The sequence below is a fragment of the Pelodiscus sinensis genome, chromosome 31 (assembly GCF_049634645.1).
Source record: "Pelodiscus sinensis isolate JC-2024 chromosome 31, ASM4963464v1, whole genome shotgun sequence".
In the NCBI taxonomy this organism is placed as follows: domain Eukaryota; kingdom Metazoa; phylum Chordata; order Testudines; family Trionychidae; genus Pelodiscus; species Pelodiscus sinensis.
This window is the reverse complement of record NC_134741.1, coordinates 1,403,161-1,424,533: the sequence shown is the minus strand read 5'-3', so window position 1 is coordinate 1,424,533 and position 21,373 is coordinate 1,403,161. Positions and strand designations below refer to the sequence as shown.

The 21,373-nt window shown below is 50.0% G+C and overlaps 1 protein-coding gene across 6 annotated transcripts; it reads right to left on the bottom strand.

Moving 5' to 3' along the window:
- Positions 1-264: 264 nt before the first annotated feature.
- Positions 265-21,307, bottom strand: LOC102451106 (uncharacterized). 6 transcript variants are annotated; one of them, XM_075912827.1, is made up of 12 exons: positions 21,181-21,307; positions 20,457-20,879; positions 18,624-18,719; positions 17,854-18,084; positions 17,541-17,563; positions 16,030-16,145; positions 15,601-15,660; positions 13,466-13,666; positions 12,268-12,342; positions 10,293-10,358; positions 5,970-6,086; positions 265-5,711 (listed from the first exon to the last, which is right to left on the bottom strand). In XM_075912827.1, the coding sequence occupies exons 2-12, from the start codon at positions 20,841-20,843 to the stop codon at positions 4,702-4,704; spliced, it is 2,382 nt and encodes a 793-aa protein (XP_075768942.1). In that variant the 5' UTR covers positions 20,844-20,879; positions 21,181-21,307; the 3' UTR covers positions 265-4,701. The 6 variants fall into 6 exon arrangements, with proteins under 6 accessions (XP_075768942.1, XP_075768944.1, XP_075768947.1 ...); XM_075912829.1 differs by having other exon boundaries at positions 266-5,711; positions 5,970-6,083; XM_075912828.1 differs by having other exon boundaries at positions 324-5,708.
- Between the last annotated feature and the right edge of the window lie 66 nt (positions 21,308-21,373).

The window sequence follows — 21,373 nt, the reverse complement described above, 5'->3', positions numbered from 1 at the left end:
ACTACGGCTGTGTCTAGATTGGCAAGTTTTTCCACAAAATCAGATGATTTTGCGGAAAAACTTGCCAGCTGTCTACACTGGCCGCTTGAATTTCCGGAAAAGCACTGACGATCTCATATAAGATCGACAGTGCTTTTCCGGAAATACTATGCTGCTCCCGTTTGGGCAAAAGTCTTTTTCCGAAAGACTTTTGCGCAAAAGGGCCAGTGTAAACAGCACAGTAGTGTTTTCCGCAAAAAAGCCCCGATCGCGAAAATGGCAATCGAGGCTTTTTTGCGGAAAGCCGTGTCTAGATTGGCCACGGACGCTTTTCCGCAAAAAGTGCTTTTGTGGAAAAGCATCCTGCCAATCTAGACGTGCTTTTCCGAAAATGCTTTTAACGGAAAACTTTTCCATTAAAAGCATTTTAGGAAAATCATGCCAGTGTAGACGTAGCCTGTATTTCCAGAAGAGGCAATGCAAATGAAGCTCAGATTAGCATTTCCTCATCCTTCATTTGCATAATCTCCTCCAATCCATTTTTACACTAGGGTTTTTTGTGCAAAGACAAGCAGTATGGCTGTGGCCTTTTTTTTTTCTGTGCAAGATTGGTATTTCTCCTTTTTTGAAAAACCCTCTCTATATTGTTTTTTTTTTTAAAAAAAGCAATTGGTAGGAGATATACAAATTCACACCAAATTTGCATATCTTCTTTTCAAAGCTGGGGGCAGTCTAGACACACCACCAGTGGTACCTGGGGGTGAGATGTTGATTTGTTGCAAATCCTTGGCAATCCTGTCCCCTCTTGCCCAATTCTACTTGGTGCATCTTAACTTTCTCACTCTAGGGACTTTGACAAACCCAATTAAACAGCTGCTCCAGTGATGCAATGGGTCAGTACACAGTACCTATAAGACAGTACTCATAGGTGATATGCTGAGGTTGAGAATTCAAACTTCAGCTGCAGCTGTGATTTTTTCAAGCTTTGTAGGGCTTTCCCTTTGCAGTGGGCCCCCCGGGGAGCTGGGATTCAAGTCCACACAAAGGAATCAGTGGAAATCCCCTCTTTGCTTATTATGGCCTCATCAGAGTGAATGCTGGGTGGCCAGGATCCAAGGCCAAGTGGCACAGAGAGGGTGGGACCCTTGACCCTCTCACCACCATTACCCATTTTCATCCCCACCATCAGCAGCCTCTATCCTTTCCGCCACTGGGTCAGCTCAGGAAGGGAGTAAGGAATGTGGCAAAATAGTGAGTCAGGCAGAGGGATGCAGGCAAAGCTCATCTTGCCCTACATGGCCCCTGGCAACAGCTTCTCTCTTGTACATCCCTTACAGAGAAGTGGTGGTCCCAGAGGCTAACCAACAACTGCTGAAGTAGCTCAGTTGGGAGAGCCTTAAACTGAAGATCTAATAGTGCCTGAATCATTTCCAGCCTTTGGCAGAAGCCTTTAGAATTGTAGGGCTGGACGGAACCTCTGGAGTCATTGGCTATGTCTACCTATAAAAGTTATTTTGGGTTACCAGAGGTATCCTCAACTAGCTGCCCTGTGTCTTCACAAACCACCTGCTATTTTGAAATATTTTTCAAAATAAGAGATGTGGTATTTCAGCATCCCAGTAACCTTTGTTCCACAAGGGGTAAGAGATGTCTTGAAACAGAAGTTTATTTCTAAATTTATTTCGAAATAGCCTATTCTGAAATAAACTTGAAAAAGCTACACAATTTGAATAGCACATGTTGCGTATCTTCTTTCAATGTTACAGTGCAGTGTAGACATAGTCATTGAGTCCAACCCCATCCCAAAGCAGAACTAACCTCAACTCAATTGTCCCACCCAGGGGTTTGTCAAGATGGGATTTAAAACTCTCTATGGATGGTGATTCCACCCCCTCCCTGGGAACCGATCCCAGTGCTCCCCCACTCTCCTAGGGAAATAACTTTTCCTAATCTTCAACCTGGACCTCCCCCACTGAAACTTGAGACCATTGTTCCTTGTTCTACCATCTGTCACCATTGAGAGCATCCTCTCTCCACCCTCTTTGGAACCCCCCTTCAGGGAGTTGAAGGCAGGTCTCAAATCCCCCTCCTCCCCCCACTCTGCTCTGCTCCAGACTAAACAAGCCCAAATCCTTCAGCCTTTCCCTCTAGGTTATATGCTCCTGCCCCCTCCTCAGTGTGGTTGCCCCCCACTGGACAATCCTTTGCTCCTAAGGCTGAGCCCATTTGGCTCCTCTGTGGAGAACCCAGCTGTGCTTCTGAGAAAGGCCTTGTCTGCCCTGCTACCCCATCCAGGAGCTAGCCAGCCCAACCCCTCTTCCCTTGCCCTGCCTTAGCCAGGGTAGGGGGAAGGAGCTCTTCTTGGAGCAGCAGCTCTGTCTCCACAACTTCTACCATGGCCAGGCAAAGGGAGGCTGGGGCCCAGAGGCTTTCTGCCCCAAAAGGGCTGGCTTCTTGGGAGAGCAAGTAGGAGGAGGGAGGGGCCATTGGAGGCCTTTAGACCCCTGGCTGGCTGTGCCAAGAGAAATACAGACGCCTCATCACTGGAGAAGGTGAGTATTGATCCCACTGTCTCTTCTATGCTATATAAACACTCTGACACTTGAGCTAGTTTCCCCACCCCAAAAAGAGCTCTCCTGCTCCACACACCTTGTTCCACCACCCACAACAAAGCTGTCCAAGGCTCCTTTCTGAAAGGGCTGCTTATGAGCCCTATTCCTGTGGTTGGTTAGGTCAGTTGGTCAGAGTGTGTTGCTAATGTCACGATTATGAGGGTTAGCCAGCAGCCTGGGGATTAAAGGGTTAACTACACCTAGCCAGGTGGAGTGACCAGTAGGAATGGTCTTTCAAACTGGGACAAAGGAATTTGGGTTTTTTCCTTTCTCCCTTTTGTCTCTCTGGGTGTGTTCTCTGCAGCTACAGAGAGGGACAAGCATGTCTCTCTCTCTCTCTCCAAGACACGATTCTTCATTTTCTGTAAGTAGAGTAAAGTTTAGGTAGTTTTGTTAGGCTTTATTGTTTTAAGGGTTGGGTATGGGATCTGATGTCTGGCACTGTTTAAAAGATGGTTTGGCTTTTCTTTGTAACTAAGTTCTAAGCCCATGGAGTTTCTCCATGGCTGTGTCTACACTGGGCCACTTATTCCAGAAAATCAGCCGCTTTTCTGGAATAAGCTGCGAGCTGTCTACACTGGCCCTTGAATTTCCGGAAAAGCAACGACACTCTACTGTACAAAATCAGCCCCTATTCTGGAAAAGCTACACTGCTCCCGCTCGGGCATAAGTCCTTATTCCGGAACACTGTTCCGGAAAAGGGCCAGTGTAGACAGCACAGTAATCTTTTCCGGAAAAAAGCCCCAATTGCGAAAATGACGATCGGGGCTCTTTTCCGGAAAAGCGCGTCTACATTGGCCACAGATGCTTTTCCGGAAAAAGGGCTTTTCTGGAAAAGCAGCCTGCCAATGTAGACGCTCTCTTTTCCGGAAATACTTATAACGAAAACTATTCTGTTTTAAGCATTTCCGGAAATTCATGCCAGTGTAGACACAGCCCATGAGTATATTTTGTTACCTTCCCATCTAGTCATTATGCTTGCAACAGGAATATTGTTGTAATAATAAAAGTCTTCTCTTTTCTTTTTATTAACCTGACACTGGTTACTTGTGTGTCCTGATTTTTAAAATAGGGGTGAAATTTCCTAAATGATCTTTCCCCTGATTTCTTTATCAGTATTTAGGTGGTGGCAGCAGAAGTTTTATTCCCAAGATCTAGGTTTTTAGGATTTTGGGGGAAGTTTTATACCAAAGCCTGGTAGATAAGGCTTTGGAGTACACTTGCTGGCCCCCACTTCTGCATTTATCATGCCAGAGTGGGGAAGGAGCCATGAAAGCTAATACTGCCAAAGTCATAGGTTCAAGCCCTATTGTGGCCATAGGGACTCTTGGGGTTGTGGTCTGAGGCTCAGAACTGTCATTCGTGCTTAAATTTGACACTTTACAAATGGGCCTTAACAAAGATGCTAATTATCTTACCCATTACCAGCTTCCCCAATTGTCACCCCTAATATAATTATCTCAAACACTAACCTCCAACCCCCCACCCTCCCTGTTCTAAAATCTGATTTGTCAATTTTATATGTTCACTTTTTTAAAAAAATTGTATCCCTTTGGTATATATGGTCATGCCAATTTTCTTCCACAATTTGATCTGAGGAAGTGGGTCTGGCCCACGAAAGCTCATCACGTAATAAACTATCCTGTTAGTCCAGTCCTTGGTGACAGTCTTTTACGTACTTAGATGTTATAAAGAGGAGGGAAAAAATTGTTCTCCTTCAACCTCTGATGATAGAAGCAGCAATGGGCTTAAATTGCTGCAAGGGAGGTTTAGGATGGACATTAGAAAAAGCTTCCTAAGTATCAGGGTGATTAAATACTGGAATAAATTGTCTGCAGCGGTTCTGCAATCTCCATCATTGGAGGTATCTATCAGGGATGATAGATGGTGCTTGGGCCTCCTCTGAAGGCAGGGGAAAAGGTGATGATGTCTCAAGGTCCCTTCCAGTTCTAGTGTTCTATGCTGCTCCTGTGTGGATTGTATCATGACTGTTAAAATGTGAGTGCCAAATCAAGATTTTCCAACAGGAAAAGAGTTTTTCCCGTGTTAATTCTCCAATCTTTAACAAGGCCTCATCTCTCTCTCTGAAACTTTCCCCCGCACAGAACAATCAGGGTTTCTCCCCTGTGTGGATTTTGCTATGTCTAACAAGATGTGAGCTATTACTGAAGCTTTCCCCACAGTTAGAGCAGTTGAAAGGTTTCTCTCCAGTGTGGATTCTCTTATGTATAACAAGATATGAGCTAGTACTGAAGCTTTTCCCGCAGTCAGTACAGCTGAAAGGTTTCTCCCCTGTGTGGATTCTTTTATGTATAACGAGATATGAGCGCCTACAGTAGCTCTTCCCACAATCAGAGCAGCTGAAAGGTTTCTCTCCTGTGTGAATTGTCATATGATTAAGAAGATGCGTGCGTCCACGGAAGCTTTTCCCACAGTCAGAGCAACTGTAGGGTTTTTCTCCTGTGTGGATTCTCCTATGGAGATTAAGATGTGAATTCCAACCGAAGCTTTTCCCACAGTCAGAGCAGATGAAGGATTTCTCCCCTGTGTGGATTCTCCTATGCAGATTAAGATGAGATTTCCATCTGAAGCTTTCCCCACAGTCAGAGCAGATGAAAGGCTTCTCCTCTGTGTGGATTCTCCTGTGTCTAACAAGGTCTGAGCTCTCACTGAAGCTTTTCCCACAATCAGCAGAGTTCAAACGTGGCTCTGCTGTGTGGATTTTCTGATGTCTAGAAAGATTTGAACGCCTGCTAAAGCTTTTCCCACAGTCAGAGCAATAAAAGGTTTGTCCCATTGTGTGGATTCTCTGATGTTCAATAAGAGTAGCACAGTCATTGTACGAGGAGTGTGCTTGGTCAAGGGGGATTTTCTGTTGAATGGTTTCTATGTTTCCTTTCACTCCTCCGCTCCTGTGACTGGATTCACCCTGTTCCTTCTCTGAATGGTTTCCCTGGTGCCTATCTGGGCTACGTTGGCTCTTACAGGTCTCTCCCTGCTCACATATCTGGGAAACATGCCCTTCAGATCCTCCCAGTAACAGTCCATGTGGAGTGATTTGCTCCTGTGCTTCCTGCTGAAGACTCTCCTCATTCTTCTCACTCAGCATCCCATCACCTGCTTGGACAGAGACAGAAACCAGACAGGAGTCATTCCCTGTATTGAGCTGAAAAGAAAACTCTGAACAGGAAATACAGAATCCTTGAAAGTTCAATAATCATGAGTTGAGCCCATCCTCCTTCCACAGAGTCCTTTCCCAAAGGAGACAGACCAACCTTTGCCCTCCACTCTGACTGGAATTGAAGACAAGCTGAAAGCTCAGTGAGACTTGATGAAAGTGCACAAATGACACCTGAGTCAGCTTAGCTGATTGCTCACCTGTGTGGGTGTCACTGATGATCTCCCCTTCCTCACAGCCCTGGAGATCTGGGATCCACATCTCTTCCTCTTGCTCCACCCAGGAGATCGCATGAGCTTTGGACACTGGAAATCCTGCTTGGGGAGCAATTAACCAAGTGCTGATTTTCTTCATTAAAGTCTGTGCCATTATACTTCTAGACCCAGGATCTGACTCACTCACCCACCTTGCGGAGACTGGATGTTACAAGATCCCAGGACAGACTCCTCTGCAGAAAGAGTGCATTACCTCCTGCCTGATGAATGGCCTAGCTTATTCCCTGGGGGAGCTGAGTGCTCTTCTCCACTCTTGAGGGCATATGGAAGCAGTGGGGTAGGGGTTGCGGTGCTTAGGAGTTGTGGGAAGAATGGAGACCCCCCCTCAGATTCTGCATTCCTATCCCCAGACCCCTACTCCCAGCACACCTCTCACCCAAACTATGCTCTCTACACCTATTCTGTCACCACAGGTGGTTGGCTTGAGGTCCACGGAAAATCTGCATTGAGCAATGTGGGCCATGGTCTAAAAAAGTTGAGATCCACAGTTCCAGTGTACAACTAAGTCTCCCTCATGGCCTGTTTCATCCTCTCACCCACTCCAGGGTAGGTCAGGAACATGCTGCTTAAGAGACACAGTCAGGGCTCAGACTACAGTGGCCACATGGCAGGTCACTAGGACTTGGAAAGGACCCAGCAGCTCCCCAGCTGTGGCTCTGCAAGGGCTCTGTCCACAAAGCTCCTGCTCATTGGATTGGATGCTCTACTTGAACCAGGCAGAAGCAGAATAAGTTACCTGAACAGTGAGGGAAATCCTTTGCTGGCTGCTTCAGACCCTGCCTGTGTGCCACACTCCTGACTCCACCTGTGGTTGGGTGGGCCCTGACACTGCCCATAATAGCTACTACTTCCATAGCTGGCCATGGTGGTGTCTGGCTGCGCTTCTTGCAGGGAGGGTGTCTTGGAGCAAAAGCTGCTTTGTTTCTGCAGCTCAGCTCCCCTTCTGCAACCTTGGTTCTACTCTGCCACAACCACTACCACCAGTAGCCTCTTTGTATGGATTCCAGCCTTCCTCCTGACCAGCCTGGCCTCCCATTTGTTGTCTCCCTGGGCTGCACAGAATCAACCATTCACATTTTTGCCACCTCATGGGCGCCTTCCTCACACGGTCAGCCGGACCACTTCTTGGACAATCATTGAGTGCTGGGAAGAGCCCCCTGTGATTTTATAGGATTAAAATGACGATGTAGGTCATAGTGCTACCACAAGTTTTGTTGTAATTGTGCCATGTACAATGCCAATGGGAACGTTCTGATGCGATGATTGTGATTATCACTGTCTGCACGTGGACATCATTGTTGAACCTCAAGTTATGAATAATGACCATTAGCCCATCTTTCAAATATAGGTACTACTGTGGAAATATCTAAAATGTCATTTCCATCCAGCTAGCGCACTGTGAACGGAGCATTCAGAGGGACGGTCCATCCAGAAAACATGCAGGCCATGGAAAGCTCATCCCCAGGGACAGACCTTCCCATGGACTTTCCAGGGAGACAGAGGGAAATGCCACCATGGCTCATCAGAGCAGGCACGGGCATGTGACACTGAACTCCATCCTGTCCCTGTGCGTTTCTACTCACAGTGCTGGGGGCTTTGCTTGGAACAATGAGTCCCTTCAACCTGTGCTCCCTGTGAGCTGTGCACATGTGTGGCTGCCAAGGAGAAAAATCACATCCTGCCCAGCACTATCCTGCACCTGCTCCCAGGAGGGAATCTCCTAACTGCACAGAGTGGGGGGAGGGGAGTGCTATCTCAGGGTGTCCCCAGAGGCTGTACCCAAACTCCATAGAGCATGGCAGAGGGGGGACAGTCTGGCTGCTTCAGGATGTGAATGGTGACAGCCTGACTCTCTTAGAAGCAGTGCTCTGCTTGTGAGAGATCTCAGCAGCCAGCTCACAGTCTGTCTCGCACACAAACTCTCCATCCCCGTTTTTTCAGGAAGAACGGCTCTTGTGCAAGAGGAGGTTTTTGTGCAAAAAGGAGCCATCTACACAGCTCCTTTTGGAATAAAAACAGCTGCTAATTAATTATGCAAATGCAGCATGGCAATATGCTACTCTGTGCTTCATTTGCATAAGCTTTTGTGGAAGAAGGGTGCAGCATAGATATAGTCTCTGTGTCTCACTCACACACTCTGTGACACACAGAGATGGGCGCACACACAATTCTCCTTCCCCTCCTTGTGCACCCCCTCTGTGCCGAGCAGGGGAGGGGGAGACAATAGGGCTTAGGGACAAAGCAGGACAGCTTGCACTGTCTTAAAGAGACAGTACATGGGGCTTCCCAGAAACTTCCCCAGTAGCAGCCAGCACACAAGCAATCTCTGTCCTTCTCTTACACACACAGTCTGTGTCACACACATGGTTGTAAAGTAAACAACTATCTCCCAGAGATACACACTATTTCACACTCAGCTTGTAGCACATCACTATTATTGTCGCCGTTACTGCTTAGCACTACCGGTAATGCACATGTAGGGTCTCTATCATTTTATTCTTTCCAAGTGTGGATGTTAATGATCTGACTGGTCTATGCTTTTTATTTCTCTTACACTTGCATTTAACTTTTTGAGTAATAAGTAGTGAATGAACTAGCCTGTCCTCACTGAATTATCCATGTGGTCACTTTAAAAAAAAATTAGATACTAAATCGAAAAGGGTTTTTGTTTGTTCTGGTGGCACACAAGAGCCCGTGTCAGTTCACAACAACATGCATTCCACACTTGGATGGAAAAAAGAGAGGGAACCCTGCCATCCACATGCCGGAGAGCTATAAAAGGCTAGTGAAACAACTCTAGTTGGCCTTTTCCCAGCTCTGATGGCTGGTCTACGGACATACCCTATTGAAATCATTCTAACCACAGGACAGAGAACTGGCCAATCTTTAAGAAGCAACCAGACACTTACCTAACCAGTGGTTTATTCCATCATTGGCTCAAACCTTATGCAAGAACATTGCAATGTGGGTGTGTGTATTTGATTGCAACCCTAACAGTGACACCCTCCCTACGTAAGCAGCTCAGGCCGGCTTGCTGGTATTGTAAGAATACCCTGTAGAGGGTGATACCTATGCGGAGTCCTTTTGGGAGGTTGGCTCACCTGGCAAGGGTAGAGGTGCAGCTTTCCCATGGCTCAGAGAAGGGGAGGAGCTGTGCTGTCACTCTGTCGTGCTGAGACTACCCCAGGGGACCAGGGTCAGCAATAAGGCCCTGCAGCTACACCTGCCCAGCGCTCCTGCTACTTATGGAGTGGAACAGGCTGCCTGTGACCTGCCCTGCCTGCCTGCGGAAGCCAGGCCAGTTTTTAAGCCCAGCTGCAACAGTGGCTAAGTGCATATGGCCCTGACCTGGCTGCCTTGTTGCCTAATCAAGTCACGGAGGTTGAAAGATACGTGGCTCCCAATCCTGATTGTGTCTGCCTGCTCAGTGAATGCTGGGGGAAATGGGAAGAACTCTGGCTCATGGGTGAACACTGAGCCCATGAGCTTTTGTTTAGTGATGGATCAAAGCCCCTGAAGGGATGTGTTGCTGCTTCTTGTGTGCTTTGGAGAAGAGGAAGAGGGAAAAAATCATGTGTCTCCTAGAAAGGGGCAGCACTGCTCTTATGGCTGCAGGGCAGGTGAGATAAAGGGCGAGAGTTTTCTCCACCAACTGTTTTTCTCCAAACTGACCAATCTCTGAGCGGCCCTGCGGGATGCAGGCCTGGTGGTCAGCATGGGGGCCTGAGACCGCCTAGAGTTTCCTCTCTCTTGTGTATCACACACAGCCCGTCTGCAGGCACCAATGGCTGATTCATACAGCTCTACCAGACGTTCTGGGACGTCCTTGCCCTGGGCATTCTCATGAGCCAGGCAGAGCCACTGGGCTGTGTGTGGCTTCTCCTGTCAGAGGCAGCTGTGTGCACACTGCTGCTGCGGGTTCTCTGTGCCCTGAGGATGTTTATTCGGTTTGTTCACTGGGTGGACTTGCCGGCAGCTTAAATCCTGATCCTCAGCTGGTTATGGCTTCATTGCAACCTCCTCTGCATTTTTAAAAATATTCACCCGCCCCAGGACACTAGGAAGACACGTCTCCACAAAGGCAGCCTAAAGGCTTTACAATTAAAAAACCACCAATACAAGTCAGATCCTGAGTTCTAATCAGGTAGAACCCCTCAGCTCTCTGCACCTCTCTGCTCTGGATCTGTCTCCCTCCCATCAAACGAACCTCTCCCGCCACATGTCTAGCAGCTGTCAGCTGAAACTCACCTTGGCCAAATTCAAGTGCTTCCTCTGTCCCTGCTGATAGGAGGTGACGCACTCGTTGTCCTAGAACTGCAGAGAAATCAGAGCGTGGGGTTTGCTCTATAATTCTAGCAGTGGAACATAGTGGGGGTGCCGCATTTCTCCTCCCCATCACATAATTACAAGGTGTGAGCCATGCCAGGAATAACATCAACAAAGTTAGGATGGAATTAACACCAGCTCCTCACCGCAGCCTCAGGGTTACCTCAACAACAAGAGAAGCTGAGCTTGGACTGACCTCACTTTTGGCACCCCAACCCCTGATGCAGCCTGCTCCCCCCCGCCCAGTCTGAGCATAGGAGAGTGTCCAGGCTCTAGCAAACACCATCAGCTGCATCCCAGCACCAGCCCACCCCCACCTCATCCCACTGATCCTGCCACACCTCCCCCTATTCTCCCAAGCTACCCCACCCACTTCCTATTTCCCCAGCACATGACCATCTTCCACCTCCTCTGTAGGGTCCAAGAGGCATGTTGTTAACAGGCTCTGTGACATTCACTTCCTCATGTGCAGCTGCACAGGCAGGCACCTTAGCACAGTGGTTCCCAACTGCTAGTCCATGGACCAGTGGTGGGTCGTGAACTGCTGGGCCATGACACACTGCCTGAGCATAGGGGCTGGTGTTGCACTAGGACTCAGCAGCAGCCAGCAGGAACCTGTTGCTCAACAGGACCTAGGAGCAGGAGAAAGTGATCTTTGACTCCGGCTGGGAAGCAGGAAATGACACTCAGCCTCTGCTTGCTGAGACCCTGGGCCAGACAAAGGCCAGATCCCTGAGCCCTGAAGGGAGAGAGAGGGGGTGCTGGGGCTGCTGGGCCCCCCCAGCTCAGGCTACAGCCAGGAAGGGGAAATCTCCCACTGGGCCAATGGTATTTAGAAAGCTGTGCCCTGGGAGCTGCTTCCAGGGCAGTGCCCCGCCCCAGCCCAGCCCAGCCCAGCCCAGCCCCTGCCCCAGGGCAGGCAGCGCTTGGGGACAGGTCAGAGACATCCCACTCCTGTCCCTCAAGGAAAAGGGGCCCAGTGCTGCAGGGGCAGAGTTTATCCACAAGATGATCCCACTGGAAGGGTTGCAATCCCTGCCCAGGCCCAGGGAAGCTGCCAACAGCTCTCAAAGTGTGCAGGGTGGGGGGGAAGCTAGCCATGTGGGGACGAATAGGAACGGGCTGATAAGTCAGCTGAGGGGGAACAGGGATGTGAGAGGTGGGGGCAGGAGGGGGACTGGGGGAGCAAGAGCAGTTTGGCTGGGGAAGGGAGGAGAGATACAGGGCAGCACTTGAAAAGAAGAGGGACAGATGCAATGGCAGCTCTCTCACCCCAAGGGGCAGGAGGGGGGAGGGCAGAGGTTATTGCTGGTAGCACTTGGGGACACTTGCTCCTGTGCCCCAACAAAATATCTAAAGTTTCAAAACAGGGTGCTCCAAGTGCCCCCACTGCTGTGGGTACCCCTCTTGTACTCCTCCACCTGCAGGCACCAGTTGCCCCAGGGGAGGGGCTGCCTCACGCAGCAGCCAAAAGGGATTTTTTTTCCTATGATTTCTTTTAATGTCGATATCTGCGAACTCTGATCTGTGCGGGAGTGGTAACTATGCATATTCATTACTTGCATAATGAACATGCCATTACAACGTTACCAGTTTGTGACTGGGTTTGGTGGTTCCCGGTGTGAGAGAGATTGGGAAGCGCTGCCTTAGGGGGAACGCTGGCCAGAAAGAAGACAGCGCTGACGGAACAGCAGCAGCAGAGCAGCCCAGCACAGGAGGGGCTACCTGGAAAAGCAGCGACTGCAACAGCAGCCCACCAGGGTTCCAGGGCTGCCCTCAGCAATGGCTGCTCCCACTAGCAGGAGCCTCAGTGGCAGAGAACCCAACAACCCCCCAGGCTTCTCTCTGTGCCCCACAGAGCAGCAGGGATTTCAGCAGCAGCTTGCTGGGAACTCACCAGCAGGCCCTGGGCTCCCTGCGTTCCCCGGGCTCCCTCTAGCGCCCCACACAGGAGAAGCGGCTAGAGGGGTTGCTAAGAAAAGGGAAAGACATGAGGAACAAATGGGCAGTGGCAGAAAGAAAAGGGGCAAGTCAAGATTAGACCACAAGACTATGAAAGTGGCCCCGGGGGATTCGTCTGCCTCCCCTGCCGTCCAGTTTTCTGATAGAGGGAGCACAGCCAGCTGCTGATGGTGAGACATCTCCTCTGAAATCTGAGAGCTGCAGAGATCTCCTCAACTCCTGAAAGCTGGGCTCTGCCATCACATCTACCCCCATGGTTCGAGGGTGGAGAGCTCCAGCCTGAACTCCTCTTGGGGCACAGGGGGGTGGATGTCCCTTGGGTGCTCCGAGGCTGGTCTTGGCTGGTGACACCAAAGTCACTGATCTCCTGGACAATGGTTGGCAGGACTGAGTGGACTCCAGCATGCTTGCCCAGGATATAACGTTGCTGACAACACATCCTCCAGGAGATAAAGGCTGCTGTCGCCTGCCTCTGTGCCTTTATCACCTGGCTCGCTGGAGCTTAATGTCAGCCCCCTGCCGACTCAGCTCCCACCCATCACTCTGAGCCTCCCATTTCAGCTTCCTCATATTGAGAGGCACCCAACTGTATGAGGTATGGAGGGGTTAATGACTGGGCTGGTACCCTTGTTGGCATAGGACACATCTCATTGTACCTGTGCTCGGGGAGCTGGGACACTAGCATCCTGCTCCTCCGACAATAAACCTGATTGAAAGCCTGAGCCCCTGAACGGAGCCTGTGTCTTTCTACAGCAACAACCTGAGCCATGGAACATGAACAAGACACACACTCTGTCAATGTAGCACAAGGGTACCCCACAGACACTAACAGCAGCCAGACCCAGACCCACCTGCTGATCTTGGCTGGCCCCTTCCACTGACACCTCCAGCCAAGGCACAACATGAGCAAGATAATGGGGAAGCACATTAAGACCTTGGCTGTGAGAAGAGCAGACCCTTTGTTATGTTCTTGAACCTGCTTCCCCTGGGAGGAGGCGTGGAGGGGACAGTCTCTCTCACAGGAGCCAGGATTACTGGGGCTGATACTCCTGACACTGGGGGGCAGAGGACATTGTGGGGCCTCAACCAAACCCAACCCAACTTCTGATACCCGAGGGGACAGGAATCCTTACCCAGCCAGCTCACAGACTCATAATTCTCCTGCATCACATCCCAGTAGAGGGCTCTCTGGCCTGGGTCCAGCAGGGCCCATTCCTTCTCAGAGAAATACACAGCCACCTCCTCGAAGCTCACCGGCTCCGCCACAGCCATTTCCTGTCCCTGGCTCTGCAGGCCAGGGGCTGAGCTGGGGACAGACATGGGTGTTCTGCAGCCTGGCAAGGGGACAAGAGCAATTGGAGACATTTCAGAAGGGGCTTTAATCCCTTCCACACCCCCATTCTGCCCAGACACTGTTCCTAGTGATGCGTGTTATAGACTCTGCCACTATGGGCAAAAGTTTGAGTCTAGATATTCCATAAACAGCACCTTCAAGTTAGATCCCAAATCCATATTAATTTCTCTCAGTACCTGGCTTCAGTTTCAACATTACTGCACCTGTAACAGTGGGATTCAGTTCTCAGCACCCAGTGTTTCTGATAAACCATATATTCACCCACCTGAACATGGACATAGGTTAAATTTAGGCTGCTGTATTGAAAACTCTTAATCTTCATTCATCGATTCGCAGCACAAATTATGGTTCTCTCAGCTGACCCAGAACCAAGATTAAATGAAGTTAATACCATTCAGATCATATAATTAAACACGTGTGCTGAGTGTTTGCAGGATGAGATTTTAAAATTCGTGGGGTCAGAAGATCTCTTTAGCCCTGCAGTCTGACCCCCTCCGTGGCACAAGCCACTGCACTTAGTCCAGTTACCCACACACAAAGCTCTGTTTCCTAGAAAGTTGCCCAGTATTGATTTGAAGACATCAAGAGATGGAGAATCCATCAGTTCTTTGTCCGTTTGTTTCAACAGCTAATCCTCTTGCCTATCAAACAGTTGTGCCTCTTTTCTATCCTGAAATTGTCTGGCTTCAACTTTGAGTTATTGGCTTTCACTGAGCCGTAGCCACTAGACCAGGGGTGGGCAATTCATTTTGATGGGGGCGGGGCGGAGGCACGCCAAGATTTTGGGAAAGTGATTGAGTTGCACTCTTCCATGACACTAATGGAGGAAATGCATTAATTCTGGGATGGGCGTTGGGTGCAGAAGGGAGCTTGGGGTAAGGGGTTGGAATGCAGAAGGGAGAGAAGGGTCTGGGAGGGATTTTGGGTAAAAGAGGCAAGTGTGACCTGGGGCACTGGATTAGCCAACTATTCATCAAATATTTCAAGTAACTTTACAGAAGTAGCTGAGTGGACAAATAAGGGGCTGTGGGTTTCTCACCACTGAGTGCTCTTGCATATATAAGTGCAGGAGGAGGACAGAGTTTGGGTACGTGGAGTGGAGGGCAGAGATTAGGAGGGGAAAGGAGAAGTTGCAGTGCCAAAGGCAAGCTCTAGCCAGGAGACTTACCTGAGTGACTCCTGGCCAGCAGCCAAGCACCTCTCTCAGGCAGGAAGGGAGCCTGCCTGACCCTTCCACAGGCTGCAGAGCCATGTGCGAGTGTAAATAATTATGAGCTGGAGGGGAGGAGGCATGATACTTCATTTCTGGCCAAAATCTGGCCAATGAGATTGTCCTGGGGGTGGACAAAGTGCCTGAAGCCTTCCCCCTCTCCTCTGGGCCAATAGCTGCTTGTGAGTAGCTTACAGATGGGGTGTGGCAAGCACAGGACCAGCCCATGGCTCCCCACCAGCATCCATGGGCTGGATTCGATGGCTTGGTGGCGTTGATCCGGCCCCTGGGCTGGCTGTATTTTGCTCAGGCCTGCACTACAGTGAACAGTTCTTGGGGGATCCAGCGGTTTCTTGCCATGAACAGACCGATACAGAGGAAGCCAGTCAGCTCTCAGCCTATTTATGGTTTGAAACCAACCCCATATTGAAACTGACTGAGCAGTAAAATCTGAGCCTGCAGGTGCTGTCCGTTGTGTGCGTTAGCTTCACCCCTTCAGTATCATATCTCATAGACCAGTGTTTCACCAAGTGTCTACAGTTCCCCAATCCAGTGCCCCTGGGTCTCCTCACTGATCAGTAGATGAGATTTAGGGCTGTGTGCCCTGCGGTTGCTGGGTTTGGTTGGTAACTTCAATGACAATCCCATGAAGATGTTTCCACAGGAATTCTCATCATTTAAAGAATCTCCACCTGCAAACTCACCCTGTCTGAAAGCTCCCAGGCATTTTCCTCTTGATCTCTCCAGTGCAGAGGGCAGAGTGTCTAGAGGGGGAAGGGATAGGAGAGGTGAGATTCCAGGCTCTCCTATAACACTGTCCCCACTCCCTCCCACTTGGTTTTTCATTCACTTACTGCCTCCTATCATAACCTGGAGCTGTGATGGCGGAACACGTGGCCATCACAGTAACTTTAGCCATTTTGATCTCTGAATGGGAGCTTCAGAGTTTGCAAACCCCTGGCTCTATCTGCAAGCAGTTGGGTCTGTTCACTCAGTGTCTGTAAGGAGAGCCGAGCCATGGGGCCATCATTCTCCATGTGGGAATTGAGGCAGGGGAAGGTTGGCGTCAGAGGCCAGATTCAATAGTCTCAGATACTTGAACCACTTTCCCCTCCTCCATTATCTCTAGGTACCTTTGAACTCCCTCAGGGTCTCCGACAGCGCAATTGTTTTCTGGGAGAAACCACTGATTTGTTCTTCTAGTTCAGGGGTAATCTCCTCTGGCAGCTGGAATTGCCCCGTCTCACACCTGGACAGAAACAATTTCACGTGATTGTATTTCATTTACTGATGAAGTTCTGGCTAGTAAGTCTCAGCTTTAACAGGTCTGGAGTTAGAATTCCTTCAATTCTCCCAGCCTGAGAGCTGGGGCAACACAGTCCATGGGCACGCAGCCTTCCCCTGAAAGGTCCCATTGCTGTTCTTCACCTCTGGCCTGGCGAGACCAGCTGGGGGACAAAAGGGGAATTGAGTCTCCATAGCCAACTCACTCCTTGGCTTCCAGGAACTTAGGGACAAGAGGTTCCCAGGTGAAGGGCTGAAGCAATCTGCCCACTAGGGACTAGACTGATGTGGATAAATCCCTGTAATATTATCACTCATATAACTTTGTATTAAGATCTTGTCCTTTTAGATATATCTTTGTTAAGTGTTCTGATAGAATCTCTGTAACATTTCTCCTATAACTTTGTATTAAGAAAAAAAAATGTCTTTTGAGCTCTCCCCTTTCCTTGATTGTCCTGTTGAAATGAATGAGGTGTGAATGGAGAATGAAAGGTGAGCACCTCCAGCAGCAATTACAAGGGTGGAGAAGGTCTGGGAGCCAGATCCAAGACAATACCTGTAAAGTGAGCTCATTAAGAAGACTGGACATGCAGCTTGACTCCCAAGGCCTCTAAGTGCCTGCCCTTAGAAGGACTCTCTTAGAAGCAGCATTAAGAAAGGCAAGGTGATGACTAATTGGCTGCATGAGAGGAATAAATGAGGCATCTTGCAGAGGGACCCCGGGTTTTCGTCTTGTCAACATGGGAGCATCGATCCGGATCGGCAGAAACCCGGCTCCACCTCTCCCCCATCTAACTCACTTGGCCAGTGCAGTTAGGGGGAGCAACTTTTGGTAACAAGACAGACTGTGCTTGTGTGTGTGAGTGCGCATGAGTGTAATGTATCCTATGCATATGACAAATATTGATCGATTTATATATGTTCAATAAGTGTGGCGTGTTGCCTTATCTCCCTGAAAAAGATACCGGGTGCTTCTTTTAAGCACAACACAGACTCCAGCTCCCCCATCCCCAGCTCCTTCCACACCAGTCTCCAAACAGCCCTTGGATGGGACAGACTCTTGATCCCTGCTGCCCTGGGTTGAATGTGCCTAGTGCCCAGCAGTGACAGGCCCATGTTCCAGTCCCACAATCCTGAGGCAGACAGTTCCCAGGGAGACAGCTCTAGGAAATATTTCACGTCAGAATGTGCCCTACATGGAGAATTCCAGAGTCTGTGGTACAAGGGTGAGACCCTCAGAATTAAATGAGTCAGAGACATTTGTATCCAACATCTGGCTGTAGAGCCCTGGGGAGATGTGGTGCTAACATTAGCTCCAAGCCCTACGCTGTGCAGTGAGAGAGGAGTGAGAACCACCTACCTGGTCAAGGTGTTTCTGACGCCCTAGAGGAGACAGACAGAAAAGAATCTCAGCCTCATTGGACACATATAGGGGACCGCAGGGAAGGGATTTTGTAAACATGGGAAGAGAGGTCCTGCCCTGGCCCCAAGATCCCCTGAACAAATGGGGCTTTGCCATCTCTAATAGCGCTGTGCCTGTAACTCTGCAAAGCACAACAGTCAGCACTGCACACAGAGTTACACCGAGATTGGATGGCTGGATCCCAGCACATGTAATTCAGGAGCCTCCCTTCCCTATGTGGGGAGCTGGGACATTTCTCTCTCAGTCTCACCTGCAGGAATTCACTCGCTGGCTTCTGACACATCACCTCCAGCTCACCGATCCACTCACTGAGATGGGAAATCTGTGCAGAGAGTCTCCTAACAGTGTCAGTCTGGAGCCTCCTAGCCTCCTCATCCAGCTTCTGCAGCTGGGCCAGCAGGAGTTGCTCTTGTTCCTTCAGGAACTGTTGCAGCTGCTGAAACTCAGCCACAATCATCTGCCTCTCGGCTTGGGTCCATTTCTGTATGAAAACAGGGAAAGGGGCTGGTCAGGGACATGGATAGAGCCCGGCACCCTTTCAAGTTGAGCGGAGTACACAGCAGGGATAACTTGTTAGAAAACCCTAAAATTCGTGCTATTTGACTCTGCCCTTTGGGTACTAGGCAGAGGTGTGTCTCTCAGGATCTTCTTTGGCCCTGTTTCCCTCTGAAAGGGATGTCCCCAGGGCTGTCATGGGCAGCAAGTTGTGTTATTCATGGGCGCTTGGAATTTCAGACCCAAAAAGCAGATACCCAGGAAGGAAAAAGAAGCAAACATATTAATGCACTAAGTGAGCAGTCAGCGCATTCAGTTCCCTTGGGGAAGATTTCTGGGAAAGCCACAAGAGCTGGAGATTAACTCATCCACTGACATGGAACCTCAGGGCTTGTCTACACATAGATCTAACCCAGCAATCCATGATCCAGGAGAGAGACAAACAAGCCCAACCTCACCAGGCCACACAGGAGTCTATCGCCGAACACAGCCCTCCCCTGCCAGTTCATTACCACAGACACCTACCAGATACTCCTGGTTTTTCCCCTCTGCTGTCGTTTTCCTTCCCAGCAGCTTTTCTCTCTCTTCCCTCAGAGTCTTCAAATGGGCCTTCAATTTTTCCTGAAGAAACGGAAATAAACACCAGGGTAAATCCATGAAATGTTGGGAGCCCATTTATCTGCCTCTAAGATAGTTCCAGTATTGTGGCGCTCTGTCCCTGTCCGGCAGGGACTCGGCCCTGGACATGGCTTTGTCCATTGAAAAAGGGTCAGGAGTAGACTGCGGATGTAGCAGGACACCTGTGAGGGTGGGGAACGGATCAGTGGTGGCCCCTTCATAAAGAATGTTGCAGGTGGGGATTAAGGAAGTAAAAAGGGTTAAAAATACTAAGTAACTGATTACAATTTAATCAGTTACAGTTTTTTTAAAATCAGCTGACAAACAAAATCAGTAGTAGACGTGGGCTCTTCTGGGGGCAGGGCTCTCTCATGGGGTCTGCCGGGGGTGGCAACCAAGACTGCTGGCAGGTGGGCACTCCCAGCAGCTTGACTGACATTCGTTGCTGGGGCAAGCAGGCACTGCCAGATACAGTGGGGAGTGTAACCAGTAACTGGCACCAATACGCATTTGCTCGTCAGTTAACCTGTTTGAACTCTTGCTACAACCCAGTCAAATTTCAGTGGTGCCTCGCATGGCTCTACACTGCCCGGAGCCCTGCTATGGGTGGACTCAAGGTGCTCGGGGCCCCACAGCATCCTGCCCAGTGACCTCCTCTAGTGCTGGCTGCCGCATCTAACTGTAACCCCTCATACAGTAGCCCAGGAGTTCAGCATCTCAGTGGGAAACCTCCTCCCTGCTGGGCCTGAGGCCTGTAGCAAGGCGCCTTTTCCACACTTCATCACTGTTCAGTGATGCGGAGAGGCATGAGGAAGTGTAGCTTAGTGTTTAGTGTCACCTCGGACTGAGCCTGGAGAGATCGGGGTTATGGGCTAAACTCTATCACTGATGTGATTGGTGACCATAAGGAAACTTGCTGCCCCATTTTCCCTTCCCACCATTTGTCTAACTAGACTGTGACCTGCTCAGGCGAGGGACTGTCCCTTGCTGGGCATTGTGCAGGGCCCTGATTCCATTGTGGTTCTAGAAGGCAAATGACTGATTACTACTGCTTCTCAGCCAATCAGTACCAGCTTGTAACCTCCTTTTCTCCAGTCCTAAGGTAGCTCACTCCCAGAGACTCGCCTGCAGTTCCTGTGAGCTAAACCAGTGATTCCCAACCTTCCCCCCCCCCAAAATAAACTACCCCTTCCTCAAAAAAAGGTAGCCGCAGTACCTACAGTTTTCAGACAATTTTTTTCTACCATTGCAACACATTTGTTTAAACAACTTAATTGTAGCAGGGCAGGTGATGACATTTTTGGGTGTAAGAATTACAAAAATAATAAAGCGATGTAAAACTTAAAACAGAACAAAAAAATCAGCTCTCTCCAAATTTCAGTTGTGTTGATGTACCCCCCAGATTTCTCTCAAGCACTCCCCTAAGGATACTCATACCACTGGTGGAGAAATACCGATCGAAACATCTCTGATGGTTAACACTTTCTCTTATGTTAAAACTCCTCCTATCACCAGTCAGAGCTGGGTTTCAGGATTCACAGCCTCAGATAAACATTTCCCACACCGGGTATCTGCAGAAACTTGATGCAAGTTTCCACAAAGCCAAAGTATTTACTTTTTACAGCATCTCTTGTGCCACAAAGAAGACTTTAAAGAGTCATGCCAGGTAACAGTCAGTGAAGTTAGCCTTCAGTTAAAACCCAATGTTATTTCCCATTACACTGGACAGCAATTCTGTACCTTGTACTCCTGGGCAGCTTCCTGTATGGGCACCATCCTGTGACCCCAGGGTCTGTCAAACCCCACAGAGATGGGAGTTTCAGCCTCTGCACAGAACAGCTTCAGAGCTTCCTGATGCTCCCCATGCACCCTGTCCCATCTTGATCTCTTTGCTGCCTGGAAACTCAGAGGCTTGGTTAGTGCCACAGGCTGGAGGGGTCCCTGCTGCTCAGTGTCTCTGCACTGAGGGCTATGGGGGGCTTGGCAGAAATTGTGCCCACACTCCAGAGTGACAGGGGCTGTGAAATCCTCCAGAGAGACAGGACGTGGAGCTTCCTCCCAGAGAGTTTCCAGGGAGCTCTCTGCAGCCATGGCTGTCTCCGAGCTGAGGAACAGGTGCTGTGTCATTTTCCTGAGCTGAGCAATGGAGGGGCAGGTCCGGCACTAAGGATAGAAAAAACAGAATTAAAAAAAAAACAAAAAAGCCCCCAAAGCCCTGTTCACCCCCTGCCCCCGCTAGGCCCCTCAGCCACCTGCCCCAGCCAGACCCCCCGTCTCTGCGCCCCTCAGGCCAGGGCCCCTCCTCACCCTGCGTCCAAATCCCCCCTCCCCGCCGCACACTCTGCAGCCCCCTTACAGCGGCCGCCCCACCCGTTCCCCTTCCCCCCCCCCGCGCGGCAGTTGGAGCCGTTGACCCCAGGCCGGTGTCAGGAAGCCCCTCAGCGATTTAACTGCCCAGCCCCACCTCGCTCTGCTCCCCCACCCCCTCGCTTCGCGGCGCTTCCCGGAAGCGGAAGTAGCAGCGCGTTGAGTAATGCCACTCCCCCCCCCCTCAGGATGCAGTCGGGCTCGCGACGGGGTGGGCGGGGCCTGAATAGGGGCAGGGAGGAACGTGGGGGCGGGCGAGGAAAAACCGGCAAAGGGGGGGAGGGGAGAGA